General features: G+C 48.9%; 5 protein-coding genes across 5 annotated transcripts; 1 reads left to right on the plus strand and 4 right to left on the minus strand.

Annotated features, from left to right (window-relative positions):
- Positions 1 to 813: 813 nt before the first annotated feature.
- On the minus strand, positions 814 to 1,705 carry AO090003000892 (uncharacterized protein; the record flags this gene model as incomplete). Its single annotated transcript, XM_023235083.1, has 2 exons — positions 814 to 830; positions 1,045 to 1,705. The coding sequence occupies 2 exons, from the start codon at positions 1,703 to 1,705 to the stop codon at positions 814 to 816; spliced, it is 678 nt and encodes a 225-aa protein (XP_023090136.1).
- Positions 1,706 to 2,248: 543 nt separating this feature from the next.
- AO090003000893 (tetratricopeptide repeat protein) lies at positions 2,249 to 3,509 on the plus strand (the record flags this gene model as incomplete). The annotated part of the gene is made up of 3 exons (XM_023235084.1): positions 2,249 to 2,398; positions 2,571 to 2,677; positions 3,392 to 3,509. 3 exons carry the CDS (start codon positions 2,249 to 2,251, stop codon positions 3,507 to 3,509), a joined length of 375 nt encoding a protein of 124 aa, XP_023090137.1.
- A 210-nt stretch (positions 3,510 to 3,719) lies between these two features.
- AO090003000894 (HECT-type E3 ubiquitin-protein ligase) lies at positions 3,720 to 7,253 on the minus strand (the record flags this gene model as incomplete). The annotated part of the gene is made up of 4 exons (XM_023235085.1): positions 3,720 to 4,639; positions 4,689 to 5,750; positions 6,243 to 6,392; positions 6,839 to 7,253. The coding sequence occupies 4 exons, from the start codon at positions 7,251 to 7,253 to the stop codon at positions 3,720 to 3,722; spliced, it is 2,547 nt and encodes an 848-aa protein (XP_023090138.1).
- Positions 7,254 to 8,621: 1,368 nt separating this feature from the next.
- On the minus strand, positions 8,622 to 9,566 carry AO090003000895 (60S ribosomal protein eL15; the record flags this gene model as incomplete). The annotated part of the gene is made up of 4 exons (XM_001819963.3): positions 8,622 to 8,762; positions 8,825 to 9,051; positions 9,126 to 9,282; positions 9,480 to 9,566. The coding sequence occupies 4 exons, from the start codon at positions 9,564 to 9,566 to the stop codon at positions 8,622 to 8,624; spliced, it is 612 nt and encodes a 203-aa protein (XP_001820015.1).
- A 1,296-nt stretch (positions 9,567 to 10,862) lies between these two features.
- AO090003000896 (PSP1 family protein) lies at positions 10,863 to 13,574 on the minus strand (the record flags this gene model as incomplete). The annotated part of the gene is made up of 2 exons (XM_023235086.1): positions 10,863 to 11,385; positions 11,443 to 13,574. 2 exons carry the CDS (start codon positions 13,572 to 13,574, stop codon positions 10,863 to 10,865), a joined length of 2,655 nt encoding a protein of 884 aa, XP_023090139.1.
- Between the last annotated feature and the right edge of the window lie 1,413 nt (positions 13,575 to 14,987).

Below are 14,987 nucleotides of genomic sequence, written 5' to 3' on the forward strand. Positions count from 1 at the left end.
AGTCTTAGTATATCGAATGGTTCCTTATCCTGGAGGTCGAGTCACATCTACGGCTCGGAGTGTATCGTATTTATATTGAATTCGGTTTCTCGGATCCTTCACAGTATACATAGGAGTCATTTGGTTGGCCGGGTCTCGGTCACTATTTTAAGGGAGGGTTGACTTCTTGCGCGAGCCTGAGCTTTGTAGCGCCTCCCACAACGGTCCCATAGAAAGCCTCTGCGTGATTCAGAAGCTTAGACTTCTGTTGCAATGGCTTTCCGTCATAGACTGTACACGTTATCTCTTTGGCTGGCCATGAAGGGTTGACATGTTTTCGTAGGACGTGTCTTGTAAGTGAACCGCGCGTCGAATGCTTTAAAAGGCGGTGTTTTAAAGGGAGGTCAGGGTTCCTAAATAGAGAAAGCAGATCTGAGGCCGTTGCTTTAGAGAGTTGATGCGCACAGATTCCATCGCTTGCCGTAGGGCAATTTCGGTCTCATCCTCGGCAGGGGATTGATGCCGCTTGGCAACAGGGCCAGATTCGTTATCGTCCGGCAGTGACCGCCGGCGTGATTTGAGTCGTTCGACGGGTAGGGCGTCCCTCCTCAAAGTTAAAGTCCTTAAGTGGATATATCGAGAGAATAGCGGAAGACATACGACTACTAGGAAGCCTGAATGAGATTAAATAGGAATTGGGTGTTAGAATAACCCTTGAATTGGTCGGCAATCGCGAGCTCACTGAGCACGCTAGAGTAGTGACTACTTCTGCTTCCTTCCGCCGTCTTCATTAGGAAAAAAACAGTTGGCTGTATCAGGGCAAGGGGGCATTCTCTAGGGATAAGACATAGCTGTTCATTACGCGTTATGTGTGGAATTGAAAACAATCAAAGTCTACTGATGAATAATGGAGAAATACGTGTCCATAGTGTAAATTGGTCCTCCGCTCGAATATACATTCCGAAGCCAACAAAACCACATTTTAAACACTCTAGCCCAAAACTAGTCTAGGATGTTAACTCGGCAGAGTATAGAATTTCTCCCCGTTATGTATACGAAACCAACCATGTTGATCAGGATCCGCAATCACTCCCTGGCCACATGAAGCAAACTTGGTCACCCCGAGAGCTGGTGTCTGGTCTTGATCCCGACTTTCCAGCAGCATGCCCAAACAGTGTTCTGTGTGGTGAATACTTGCTGTATAGCCATCAATGTGACTAAGATCCCCGCTAAAGAGTGACCGGTGCAGTTTTTTCCACGCGTATGCGCAATGTGTAACATGGTAGTCCATTGTAGTGTAGAGGCTCTCAAAGTCGCCTTCTCGCGCGAAACTTTCGTTCACCTGCTGTATTCCCAACTCATCCAAGGACCAGGTCCAGTTTTTTGAGCCGAGAAATTCCTCCATTAGCGGCTCGTCAAAGCACGCTGGTGGCACCCAAGTGAACGTGGTCAAGTCAAAGCGGCAACCTGCAGCTCGTGCTTCAGAAGTTGAGCTGCCGCAGTTGAACTGGAATTGAGGTGCTGATGTTGTCTCCGCGGGTTTCATCTGGTCGTAGGCCAAATCGAAGAACATGAATACCCCCATGCCAAAGCACAGGGAAACTGCCACCAGTGCAAGAACGATGTTGATATCGCACAATCGGCCCGACGGATCCCTTGTCTTTATAGCAAGCTGCTCCGCATCTGGGCTATCATGTTCCTCTTTTGGGACGCTGTCGTAGGACATATGTCACGGTGCTGATAGCGGTGATAGATTTGGGGACGGGAGTCTGATGCGATGAGTTTTGCTAGTAGGGCGCAGACTTATAAGCAAAACCCAATACCGACACCTAGGTTCAACTATATGCATAGAATTGAATTCCCTTACAGCCCCTTTCGATGGTGGATAAATGGTATGTCTACCATAATTTCATGCAAGCAAGGGGGTCTGATTTGGAATTAACCGTCCCGGAAATCATTTCCTTCAAGGCCCAGTCGTACAATAACAAGGACACTCATTCATATATTTAGCACATCGCGATCAATCAATCCAAATCTCACTGGGACACAGTGGTGTAATTGGGTGCGGCCATGGCTGCTGGACATTATTTCCCCCCTTGCTTAACCCCCTTGCTCCCCTTCCTCCCCCCACTTTTCTCAGAGGTATTTGTCTCATGGCTTAAGTAGCAATATAACAATGTAATATATATATGGCCATCTTCAACCTCTGTCACAGATCCTCAAGAACAATTCAAGTACTTGGAAACATTGATCTCTCAACTCCATCCCAATGAATATGAAGGTTTTCGCTATACTCTCTGGGCTGTTTGCCACCTCCGTGGTAGCAGGAGTTATGCAGAATGCCAACGGTCAACCTGATAATCAGGTTGTAAAAAGAGAGGCTGCACTCGAGCCCTGCTGTGGTTTTAAGTGCTATAAGGTAAGTGATTGACCCAATTTGACGAGAAAACTTCCAGGACATAGGACTGACTGATGGGTAATATGTACAGTACGGAAACGGGGTAAGTGGTTGGCCTAGGCTTTAAAGGAAACTCTCAGGACTGACTGAAATGTGATGCGGTATGAGTAGGAGGTAAGTAATTATTAACCAGGGGCTAGGGCTAACCTCTCGGACACAAGGACTAACAATGGATAGTATCTTACCAACCTTGAGCCCTACTGTTGTAACGATGGTGGCCTTTGTGGTGCAACTGAAGGTGTAAGTAGTTGGCCTGTTCTTGAGAAGAGGCTTTCAGTCTACAGTGCTGATTTGATGTGCCATGCAAATAGTGTCAGAGCTGCTGGCCTATGTGTGGTGATTGCAAAGGGTTGGTGGACGAGAACGCGAAAAAACAATGTCTCGAAGGACGTTGTCGCTCCAGCAACCCTAATGCGTTTTAGGATATTTTTACCTACGCAGCAGAAAAAGGGTTCACAAACTGAGTCACAGAAATTGGGAACAGCATGTATCAGCTAGAAATGTTGTATCAGTTGGCTCTATATGTGGGAATGGCTAGAGGCTTCCTCTTGAAAAATATTCGCTTCGTATCTTCCGTTTTCGATTGCTATGTGATACCCGTCGGGTGTCGATAACTTCCCGTTGCCAGGGAGATGGATCTTGTTGTGCGACTATCTTCTGTAATCTGATCGTTGATCCGATCCCGTCTCCAGTTAAGGATCCCGATTGTCCTCTCCTTCGATAGCGACGACTTCGCACATTAGCAGGCTGGGGCTGTAGAGGAATATTCTGCTCTCGTGGAGGAGCCGCAACGGGGTCTACATTAGGCAGGAGTAGCGTAGGGTTTGCGGAACGCAAAAATGAGAATAGCGTATCCAATTACAAAAGGACCAATTTATCACGCCATGATCGAGGAGCATCGTGAATCGGCGAACAGTTATCTGCGACAGTCAAAAACCTTGGGAACCTCTACAGGGCTCAGGGCAAGTCAAAAGCGGCCGAGGAGATGTACCAGCGAGCCCTGGCAGGCAAGGAGAAGGCATTTGGTCCTGACCACTCGGAAACCGGTACAGCGGTAAACAATCAGTTCTAGCCCGGTCTATGTTTCGAATCCTACAGGTTGATGTCACCTACGGAGTATACTGTACAATGGAGGCCCTCGCAAAGAAAAAGCAAGTTAGCGGGCAGGCAAAACTATTAGTTATATTTTGGCCAAGGAGGATAAACGCCCCGAGGATAGGAATATGGTCATCGCAATGTCGGAACAAGTCATGGCAGGGATACCAGCCCATTAGTGACACGTCTATTTCAGTCCAAATCCTTCACTGTTGAGCACTGCTCCCCAGAGCCGCTGCTCTAATTGTTCCCGTGTAGTATACCGATACAACCCTAACATATTGAAACATGTACGTGCAGTAGGGAATCGCGACGAGTCGTCTCCCAGACAGGCCACCCGGATTATGAGACTCGTTGCCCCCATGGCTGGAATACGATCACTGCCGGTAATAAACGATAGTATCTTTCGCTGTGCCTGCGGCTGTGTGTGTTCGAAGAAATCCCAGAACCACTGCACGACCGGCACCATCTCTGGTCGGGGGTCCGACCAGTTGTCATACGTAGCAACTGCCCGTAAGGACGCCACGTCCAACGGTTCATCTGAGCCACGTACAAGAAGTTCAATCTCTTCGGGCCGAAAGAGGGATAACGCATTACCGCCACAAACAGTAAAGAAGCCACGTTTGAAGGGCTCGAACTGTCTGGTAACGGCCGTATCCAACAGGTAGTGAACATACAAGTCTACAAACTCCCGTCGGTTCGCATTTGTAACAGGCCGCTTATCGCCCCCAGTGCAGAGCGGTACCGCAACTACTTCACCATAGCGATCCATTTGAGCGACAAAATCATAGCAAAAGGTCTCCGCAACGTCTCCTTCGAAATCCAGAAGGGCTTGGAGGCCCTTCGCGAGTGGAGGTCGATACTCGGCCAGGTCATCGAGGTTACACTTGTACGTTGACCGTGTTGTTGCAGGCTGTGGTCCAGTCGTTTGCGGCGCGGCAGCCAAAAGCTTCTTGAACGCGAAGGGCGGAAGGTTTATATCAAGAATGGTGGAGTTGTATATAGCTAGTCCCAGTAGGACTCCGACCAAGAAGAACTGCTCCGATGATTCGAAGCAGTACGGATTGAAATAACAAAACTGCGAGTCTTCGTCGTAGATAAACAGTCCTGCATACATGTCAATACAAATATGAATCAAGGTCAACGATTGTCTTACCGTGATGTGGGTCAAAGATCTCCCGGACCAACAGCAAGAACCATTCCTTGCGGAGACCACCTGCGTCCACACCCTCTTCACCGACGAATTCTATGCGGAGGCCCTTCTTGATCTCTTCTTGACTCGAACCTACAACCTCACTAACACTTCGGAGGCTGTCATCGACCAAACAATCGCGTCGCACCCGTAACAAAAGATACTGGCTGATCGCTTTCCGACTCAATATGCTATTGAAGAAGGCTTCGCGGGCTTTGACTTCCATTTGCCGGCGTGCATCGTGCTCAAGTATATGAATCTTGGCCCAAATGTTAAGGAAGAATGGGTATTGACAGAAAGAGAACTTTGTGCTCTTAGACTCCCAGGCTTCAAAATCAGCCACAAGGTCCGAGTAGTCTAGCAGTGTATTATAGAATGCGCTGACTGGGACAATTTGCCCTCGTCGGTATCCTTGAGGTTTGGCCGCAGAGCCTGCTTCCTGACCGAGTATTCCATCTGGTTTTCGAGCAACGTTCGCGTTGTTGGCAGTGAAAAGAAGTGACATTACTCTCGCTGCTGCCCGAAGCTGCCAGTCGTCACTATAGACCACTGGCTGATCGCGTTTCTCGGTGGCCTGTTTGCTGGTGCTTCTCCCATTAATGGCCGCATGCAATTCCGCTGGCGTATTGCCGGCGGCGCTGGAAAAGCTTGGAATCAAATCGTCATCATGCTGTGCCGACTCGCTGCGTTTCCGCCCATGTTGACGTGTCAATCGATATGTCACGAAGCTGCCGACGAAATCGACAAGCTTTTCGAATTGCCCTGCTGAAAACCGCGAAAACCAAGAAACAAGATAGTGATGACAGTCATTGGGTAAGTTCGCCAACAAGCCCAGTATCCGCTTGACGATGCCTGAATGGTGGCCGGGCCCTCCGCTCCGATGTCTGGAGGGAGATTTGATATCAGGGGGCACTGGTTTATGACCGGTATCTTTCGTATTAGATGGTCTTCTATCACTGCGCGCTGCAGAAGTAGCTCCAGGGTGGAGCGCGACGTGCTGACTCGACGAGTAAATCAATGGATTCACTAGGAGCATCAAGAGGAACCTAACATCCTCGGGTCTCTTCAAAGGCCGCCGGGGCCGCTTCAAGAGATTCTCGGTAGCTTTCATAAGCGTTCTGTGCAGGTGCAAGCGCGACTCCATGAATTCTCTTTCAATGAGGCTCATGTCAGCAGCATCCCACCTCTTATTCCTCGTACAATCATCTCCGTCGCGTACGTCAAGAGGCTTCAGCCCTGACCACTGCTCGACCCATGACGTTCCTGCCGTCATGATCAATTGGTACCAGTGTGCCAATTCAGCCCAATTTATACGGGGACTCCTAGAGCTGACAGGCCTTGCAGAACTAGCTGGCTTTTCTTTTAGGTGATGAGAACTAATTTGTTCGGTTTCGTTCATCCACCAAGAGGAATTTTCGGCTAAATCCCCTAAGAGAAGGGTCTTTGCATCTGGTTCAAACACCGGGTGTGCATGTGTAACACTATTGTCCGGTTTTTGTTTAGGAGGGCTGCACTCACTTGTAGACGGTAGTGCATGCTGTACCGTAGTGAAGGAACTGTTGAGACAATCGCAGCCTTTGAATGAAGTTATGATGTATTCTTCTACCGCCCTAAATATGTAAGGGCGACTTGGCTTATCCCTGGCTGCTTGATCGCATGATCGCCCAGCTTCACGTGGAGAACGGTCTCGTTTTGGCGTGTTCTGTACATCCCGATTTCTCATATGAGAATCTCTTCCTTCGGTTTGTAGCGAAAACGGAGCAGCATTTGGTTTCAAGTAATTTGCCGTACCATTCGTCATATCCGGCCTTCCAGACCTACTGGACGCTGACGCACTACGACCCCGAGGGTCTATCGGTCGGGGTTCAGTGAGATATCCAGATGGTTTACCCGGGAATCTTGATGAATTTTCGTCTTGTCCGTTGATATGCCTGTCCACCTGGCTTCCCACGGGGGACACTCGTGGGCCCCGCCCATCCAAGAGTTGTCGGAGATAGCTCGAAGTGCATTCATCGATGATGGCCTTCGTTCGTTCAACGGACAATGGAATAGCTGAAACATGCAGACTGAAGTTAGACAACAAGCATTGAATAATGTTTGACGTTAGAGCGCACCTTTCCTGGGGATCGTTGGCAATGGTTTGTCGTCCTTTCCTGGATGAGCATGCCCGCTCGACTCGGGGGACCCCCTGTGCGGTTCCATATCATTGACGGTGAGGCATTCTGTACATCGAAAGACTTTGAGGTTCCGGGGCCATCGGACAGAGCAGTTGCATGTCATGCACTTCCCTGTCGTCAACTCCTCCCCGGGGGACAAGCGCGGGGCACCTTTCCGGGGACTGCTGGAAAGGGGATCAGGTAAATACGTGACCTCGTCGTCATCGTCGTCGGAATCCAGAAAGTCGTGCTTGGATATCGACTTGTTTCGCCTTCTGCTGGAAAATGGCGACGGGAATGGATGGCTAATCGAACGAGAATGTCCTCGACGCTGAAAATGATGTGGGGGCGAGGTTGCCGGATTTGCGACCATAGAGGGCGGAAATTGAGCTTCATGGGGCAATGAGGATGGGGCACCCCTCTCCGTCGGCAAAGGAGGGAGGGGCGCATTTAAATCGACGACATTTGAATGTGAAGTTGAAGGGTGGAATGGATTACGTGTAGTCCGCGGCGGCATATGGGCGCATTTGTTAAATTAAGACTTCTGCTGTTGAGTTTATTTAATCCCCGGAATGGAACGAAAGTTACCGGGTGGGTGGACGATATAAAAAGGGAACAAGATCTTGGTTGTCGCCCAGAGATGTGGTTCGAGAAGATGCAGCAGGGGGGTCACGTTTCGCAGTTCCAGGTCAAGCAAGTAGCAGTAGTAGTAGTAAGAACCGGGTCCGGATACTGCCGAGAAATAAACGACTGGCAAACTAACTTAGGCACCGGTGCACTACCTAACTTTGGCATGGGAGGAAAAGGTTAAGAGTGTAGTCCACCAACCGAAGTGGAGATTCAATTACTGTAGTTCGCCGCCTGAGTCGATGAGTAGGTAAGTAAGTAGAGGGGTAAGAAGTAGTGTGTAGCACAAGCAAAGGCAAACCCTGCAGGTAAAAAGAAAAGAAAAGGAAGAACCGGTCGGACTAGTGAGGCAATATTTGAAGTTAGGTAGTAGAGAAAGCACGACGGATTAGGGAGGTCGCATGGGGTGGAGGTGAAACCGTGACTTACTCCGTAGTTGTAAGTTGCAATCCGGAGGGGACAGGCTGCCTTAGGCAACCCACCTTCCCACGCTCACTTGGCCCTATGAGTGGCCGGTCCAAGAACGCTGGGGCAATTAGTTAGGCGCCAATGTGACGCTGATGCTACTATTTTGGGCGTCTCGAAAGGTCTCCATAACGGTAAAACCTGCGCACCTCACTGTCTGTCAATCCCCGCTACAGATATCACTGTCATGCTTGATTAATTGGACCGGTGTCACCGTGCAATTAAACCTGTCTCGCAATTGAAACGCTAAATTTGCTACCGCCATCTACTTCTGCTTCTCCATCCGCCTGAGGCAATTTCGGAGATTCATTCTCCTTGGAGCAACTTTATCTGACAGCGTCTTCCTATTCATACCGCTGCAAGGTGATATGCCGATACCCTGAATTTATTTCAGGCCCTCTTGCCAGTTTACATGACCTACGAGATGCTCCAAGCGGTTGAACAGAAACAGTCATACTTCGTTAGGGGAATATAAAAATTGAACCAGTGAAAAGATTTTTGCTAACATCCGATCCGAAAGATCTGTTGCATTATTCTCGCACCCATTTCAAGGATATAGTCATAGAAGCGAGTTTTGATCGAGATAAACACATCCTCAGAATGAGATTTTTTCCACGACACACAACCCCAGCTATCCACCAAACTACGCTTAACGGTATCTCCAGTAGCTCTGGGTGTTGTGGAGCTTCCAGGTGTGGCGGCGGCCAGCCTTGGTGTTGTTGTAGCGGTGGCCCTTGTTGATACCACGGGACTTCTTGCCAGTGGCGGTAAGACCACGGGCCTCGCGGTGCTGTTCGCAGAAAGCCATATCAGTAATAGGCCCCCAGGTAGCACTGGACAGGAGAAACGAACCTTGTGGACAGCGTTGCAGATCCAGTTGATGCGAGCATCACGGCGGATGGCCTTGTGCTGGGGGTCGACAAGGATAACCTCGAAGTACTTGTAGGTGGAGTCCTGGTTGATCCAGTAGGAGTTCAGGACACGCAAGTTGGCGCAACGGCGGCCAACACGCTCCTCAGCGGTAGCACGGAGAGCACGCTGGTACTTGAGCTGGTTGATACCCTGGTTGGTGGGCTTGCCTACAATCGAAACCTGTTTAGCCCTTGTCCCTCCTGACCTCTGTCGCAATTCGGCTAGGGAATTTTCTGCATACCGTAGGTGGCACCCTTGGGTGCGGGCCTCTTACGGCCACCGCGTCTCACACGGATACGGTAGACAACATAACCCTGCTTGGCCTTGTATCCGAGACGACGAGCCTTATCGGGGCGAGAAGGACGGGAAGCACGGTGGATAGCGTTCAGCTGACGGAGCTATATTGATGCACTCTCAGCAAAGTTCAACGAGTGTATAGCAAGACACACGAAGGAATGTGCCACATCCATCCGCCGGCGAAAAAATCGGATCGAGCCGCCCAGCAACACCCTCTGAAGAAAAAGGTATCCTATGGCATAGCACACGAGTATCCGGCGGGATGTTAAATAATCGATATTGAGGGGGAAATTCTCACCTCCCAGCAACGGACACGGAGAAGGAAGCGGACCACATCGGACTGCTTCTTCTTCTGGATTTCTTCCACGTACTTGAGGGCACCCATCTTGAAGAACACGGAAAAGTCAGCGTTAGAGAATTGATGACTCCCGATAATTCCAAAGCCGTTTGTGAAATCGTCTTGAGAACTCAGGAAGAGCTGGGTATTATAAACATACCTTGTCGGCGGTGGCAGGTCGTCTGTTGTCGTCGAAGTCACTGCTGAGGTGTTGAAAGAACGAGATCTCTTCAACGAGGTTGTGTGTGGGACGCTAGGAAATTAGGCGAGATCTTCCGCATCCACCAACCAGCGTCCATGCAAGCCCTTTAACATGCCTGAGGTGTCAAAAGTGCCGAAAGTGGTTAGAGTAAAGAAAAAAAAAACCCCCTTTAGTTTTCTTCTTTTATCGGTAGTAAGGAGTACTCTGTAAAGCTAAAACCTGAACTTTAAGGCAGCAAAGTTGCTCTTGTGACCAAACCACTTAGCTTTTTGCTACAATACTTTCCAGAATCAGACAGTAAGGCTCACTATTTTCCTTGCCAGTCTCCTTCAGTAGAAGAACACAATTCCAATAGTAGATATTCAGGACCTCGAAGATTCATTCTGTCAAATCATGCATTCACTATCCCCTTGTATTATAGACACCTATTCTCCATGCTCTCAATGAAGTTGACAGAACTTAGAACCATTTCAGATAAGTATCGCCTCAACTAGTACTACGAGATTCAAAAGAGCACAGATAGCAGGATAGTACAGTAGCTAAAAGAAAGAAAAAGAACATTCGCGAGTACAAACATGGAAATCGCGCCAATTCCTGAGAACATCTTGGAAATCAAATTCAAGCAACCGAGCATTTAGGTCATGAAGCTGAAAGTCTATTAGGTATCAGCACTAGCGACAGATCATTATCTCCGTTGATCCGTGACATGCATTTTCTAATTCTTTAACAGGCAAAAAGAAAAGAAAAATAGAAAAAAAGCACATTACTGGCAAAGGGGAATAGGTAGATAAAGAGTGGCGGGGAATTAGGGGATGAAGTGATACAAGGCAAGTATGAGAATTTAGTCAAAGTCTTGGCTGAAGAAAGCATTTGTGACCTGGGGGAGAGGGGTGTATAAAAAAAAAAAGTGGAACGAATGGCATAACGAACAGCTGTCTTACGCTATTTCGTTCTGTCAACTAAGCCCCATAGAGGAATGAACGTATGCAACAGGTGAGGCTTTGGTCGCAACAATGTAACACTCTGGAGAAGACTGAAAGGATGTAAAGGCATCATCAGGCTAGACTGTTTCCATAATCGAACACTCTTCTTCTCAAGCTCATACGACACCACTATGCGAATAGCAGGGTATAGGGTCAGCCTCAAGAACCTAGAGACAGTCCCTGGAAGCGGCCCGCCCAATCTGCAGGAGACTGGTGAATACGAGGACCAGCAGCTGTTCCAGGACTAGTCGCATAATCAACATAGCTAGACTCTAAGCCACCATATGCTGTTGGTGGGTAGGGAGAAAAAGGATCACCAGTAGCGAGCGCACCCAAACCAGATTCCGGCTGGCGAAGACCCTGCCCGAAAGGTTGATAGGACTCTGTGTATGCGTTACGCAGCGCACCCATCTGATTGGTAATAGCTTCTCTGTCAACCCCATCACGAGCATGACCGTATGCCCTGCTTTCTGGGTGATGAGATCGGTCTGTTTGGCTCTCGGTATTGTAGCCCAGAGGGTTTGGAGGCTGCAAACCAGCAGTTGGGGGCGTGACAAACGAAGCAGGATTAATGGCTGACATCCAAATCCTAGTCTTGTAAATCTTGAATAAATCAGTCACAAGAGAGTTGAAGTTGATATATGAGTCCGCGAAGTAATAGAAAGTGAGCTTCTTCCAATCCCTGCAGAAAATTATTAGCATCAGGGGTCATCCATAATAATTATCATACGATACTGACATTTGGAATTCCGCATCAAGTATCTCCATGTTGAGCCGATGTTCAGCAACTTTCTGCTGGCAGACCCGCTTGGCCTTCGCCTCGTTGCCTTCTTTATCACGCAATGTTAGAATCTCATGGTTCTGAGCAAGTCTCTTAATCAATTTTGGCTTTATGTCTGCCGCCGACTCCTGCACTCCATGAGGACCATGGGGACCCATGCCACCAATGGCGCTTCGGCTGTTCAAGCCCCCCGAGGGACTGATGACGTTGGCGGCTCCACTCTGGCCTTGTCTAGAAAACATCATCAACCATTTGTAATGTTCTTCAGCATACTGTTGTTTCAGTTCACGGGCCCTTTGCATCGAAACGTTGGCATGCTGGATGGTTCCGAGATCGGTGCCGCGGTCGGCTTCAACGATGACTAAATCGCCAGGTTTCACTTGAAGGCCCGTGTCTTCTTGGATGTAGAAAACATCCGCACGATGGCACTTGAACGTCACAATGTAAAGAAGCTGGTTCTGGTGCGAATGCGCGAGGCCTGCCTGATGGCGGGCATAGGCAGTCGGCATCGTATATGCTTGGTGAAGGGACGTTGGCACTGCGGAGGGAGCCTCGGCAGCACGAAGAGCTTGATCTCGAGCAAAGTAGGATTCTGCAAATTGACGAGCTCGTAAATACTCCGTTTCCATTTCATGCTCCTCGGGACGAGGGGCCATATGAACACGATAATACTCACGATTCTGGCCTTGCACGTTTGAAAGGGCAGGTTCAGTGACACCAACATAGCTATCCTCCCGGTCTCCAATCCCAGGTCTCGAGGTTGCGGCTACTTGTGATTCACCAGAAATAGAACCGTGGCGAATAGGGATATCGGCAAAAGAGTGCCGTCGACTCTGAGGAATATCGACCATACTGCCAAAGCCAAGGGAGGTTTGCCAGTGGGCCTTCCTGACATTATCCAAAGCCCGGTTTTCCAGTGAAGTGAACGGTGGAAATTGTTTTTCGAGGTTGGCCGAGTGCTCAGAAAACCTCCTCCTGGCACTGCCATGGATACTGTTGTAGCCAGGGATGTCGCCCACTTCGTCAAGATCTTCCACTGCCAAATCTGCCTCTTCTGGGACACCGCCACGGATGCGGTGCAAGTTATGAGCACCTGCGCCAACCACGTATCCGCCGGTCGCGGAAGCGGACGACATAGCACGGTCTCGGAAGCTGCTATCCATCTGCCCGGCAGCCTTACGCAGAAGAGCGTTCTCTCGAGACAGTTGTTCGATGGTGCGGGCCTGGTTGCTGGCATAGTTGCTGAGACTATGATCCGAGCTGTTGGGGCTTCCATCCTCGCCGTCATCGTCTTCGCGAACCTGACCGAGAGTAGCAGGATCATGTCCTAATTCAAGAAGGCTAGGCCGGGATGAGCGATGCTGCAACGCAGAAAACTGACCCCCATTTCGAGAGCGAACGCCGGAGTAAGTTGCACCGGGCTTATTTGCCATTAGGTTTAGGAATTCTGGATCTAACTGGCCCACCGAGTATGACTGCGAACGATAGGTTTTAGGGGTTGGGTGAAGCGGAATTGAGAATGGAATAGCCGATTCGCCAGATGTCGTGCGGGTTGTAGGGCTCAGCAACTCATCATTGAAATAGTTGCTAGCTGTTGAAGGATTAGACATAGTGGGCGACGGGACGATTTCAGCCAGACGAGGAGGTGGTTCTTTTCGAGATTCACTGTTCCAGATTCCAGTGCCCCATGGGAATGAGCCACTCCCAACATGATTCCAGTTGATGGAACTACTCATTACGGGGCTCGTGCTAGGCCATCCGGACTGGTCAGTCGCGGGACTACTCGGATTTGAAGCACCGGAGGACAAGGGGCCAGAGCTAGTCAAAGAAGCTTTTCGATGGATGTTGACAGGCACTTCATTGAGCCACGAAGTACGACGAGCAGGCTTTGGAATGGGTGCAATGGTAGATGTAGATGTAACCTGGGTGTGTTCTACGTCGTCATCGGACGACGCCAATGCCTCTGAATCAGGAGTCGAGCGGCGAACTCCTGGGTGAGTCTTCTCCAGTCTGACAGAAGCAGTAGCATTTGGCGTGGAAGAAGTGCTAGACTTGGTTGCCTGCACCGGCTTATTGGCTTGCGCAGCCATAGTGTTATAGAAGATGATGAAAGTCTCTCCCTAGTTGTAGAGAAAACCAAGTCTTGCCAGACTTCTAAGTTATAAAACACAAGAGAGACCTAAGTACAAGCTAGTTAGTTAATCGTAAGCGGTATGCGGTGGCTAACAAGAAGGGCTGTCTATAAGGTTCGCAACAGCACAGTACAATCAACCAGTGGCTAGGAGAAACACAGATTATTCACCCGGGATTCGTAGGATCAAGATCAGCGATTGTATGCTGATAAGAGAGATGAAATATTTGTGTTTAACCTTAGGGTTGGTTGGAACGATTCACCGGTTGGTAGTCGAAGCAAAGAATCAAAGTTCAGGAAGCGTGTTCAACTTTCGAAGATGAAAACTGAGCAAGGTTAACAGACGATGTCGAAACAATCTATGAATTCTCAATGAAAGTCTTTCAAAGAAACAGGCAAAAGCAATCTGAGATTTATAAACTCTCTTGATGTACTAAGGTCAGTTGAATTTGCATAAATATTGCAATGGGAAGGTGTGCAGTAAAATGAACAGAAACACAAGACTAGAGAAACCCATGGGAAATGATAGCCGACAAAAGGGGTACATATATCTGGAAGAAGGGAAACAAGCTGTGTCGGAGGATGACGAAGGAGATGAGAGGGTATATACACCGCCAACAACTGCGGGTGGCGATATTGGGAGCTGGATGTGGTGAATTGACGGGTCATAGCATGTCAGATGACTGCCAACCCTATGGAAAGAGAACATTCGTCTCTCTGACTACCAACGGAAACTGGTGAATCTCTGGGAGTATGACGATGTTTGCTTGGGGTTTCTGCTGTAGTTGACTCGTGGAGTTTGAACGACATTGAATAACAGATACAAGAAGGATATACATCCCAATGGTCTGTGTTCTTGGTATGCTCCTCTCGGCAGTCAAAGCGCTTTGTGCATATTGCTTGAATGCAAGGCTGATGCTACAACATGACAAAAGCCTCCCCATTGGGTCTGGTACAAATCGCGGGGAAAGGGGAACAAAAAAGCAACGTAAAACATGCAGTGGAATGCGGGCTGCGGGGGAGAAATTGCGGGTTGCTCGAAATTCATCTCGGCAGCCTTAAAACATCCAATATAAGGAATTCACTTTGCACATACCTTTCGAAAATACAATTTCGGATCAAACCAGTAACCGATGTAGGAAGCGTGAAATCCTGCCGGTCAATTCGACAGGTTACTAACAAGCAGACGAAGGTCGTGATCGCGTCTGTCAAGATGGCCGGCGAATGTGAGCAATTATGCGTATTCCATCATATGATGTCTGGACTTACCAGTCTAATAAAAACGAAACTTTTCTTAATAGTCTATCCAATCCCAAATAACAAGGCAGTCTTTGAATCAAATGGGCATCTCCGTTGCAGTATAAACAAGGGT

This window comes from Aspergillus oryzae, chromosome 2 (genome assembly GCF_000184455.2).
Source record: "Aspergillus oryzae RIB40 DNA, chromosome 2".
In the NCBI taxonomy this organism is placed as follows: domain Eukaryota; kingdom Fungi; phylum Ascomycota; class Eurotiomycetes; order Eurotiales; family Aspergillaceae; genus Aspergillus; species Aspergillus oryzae.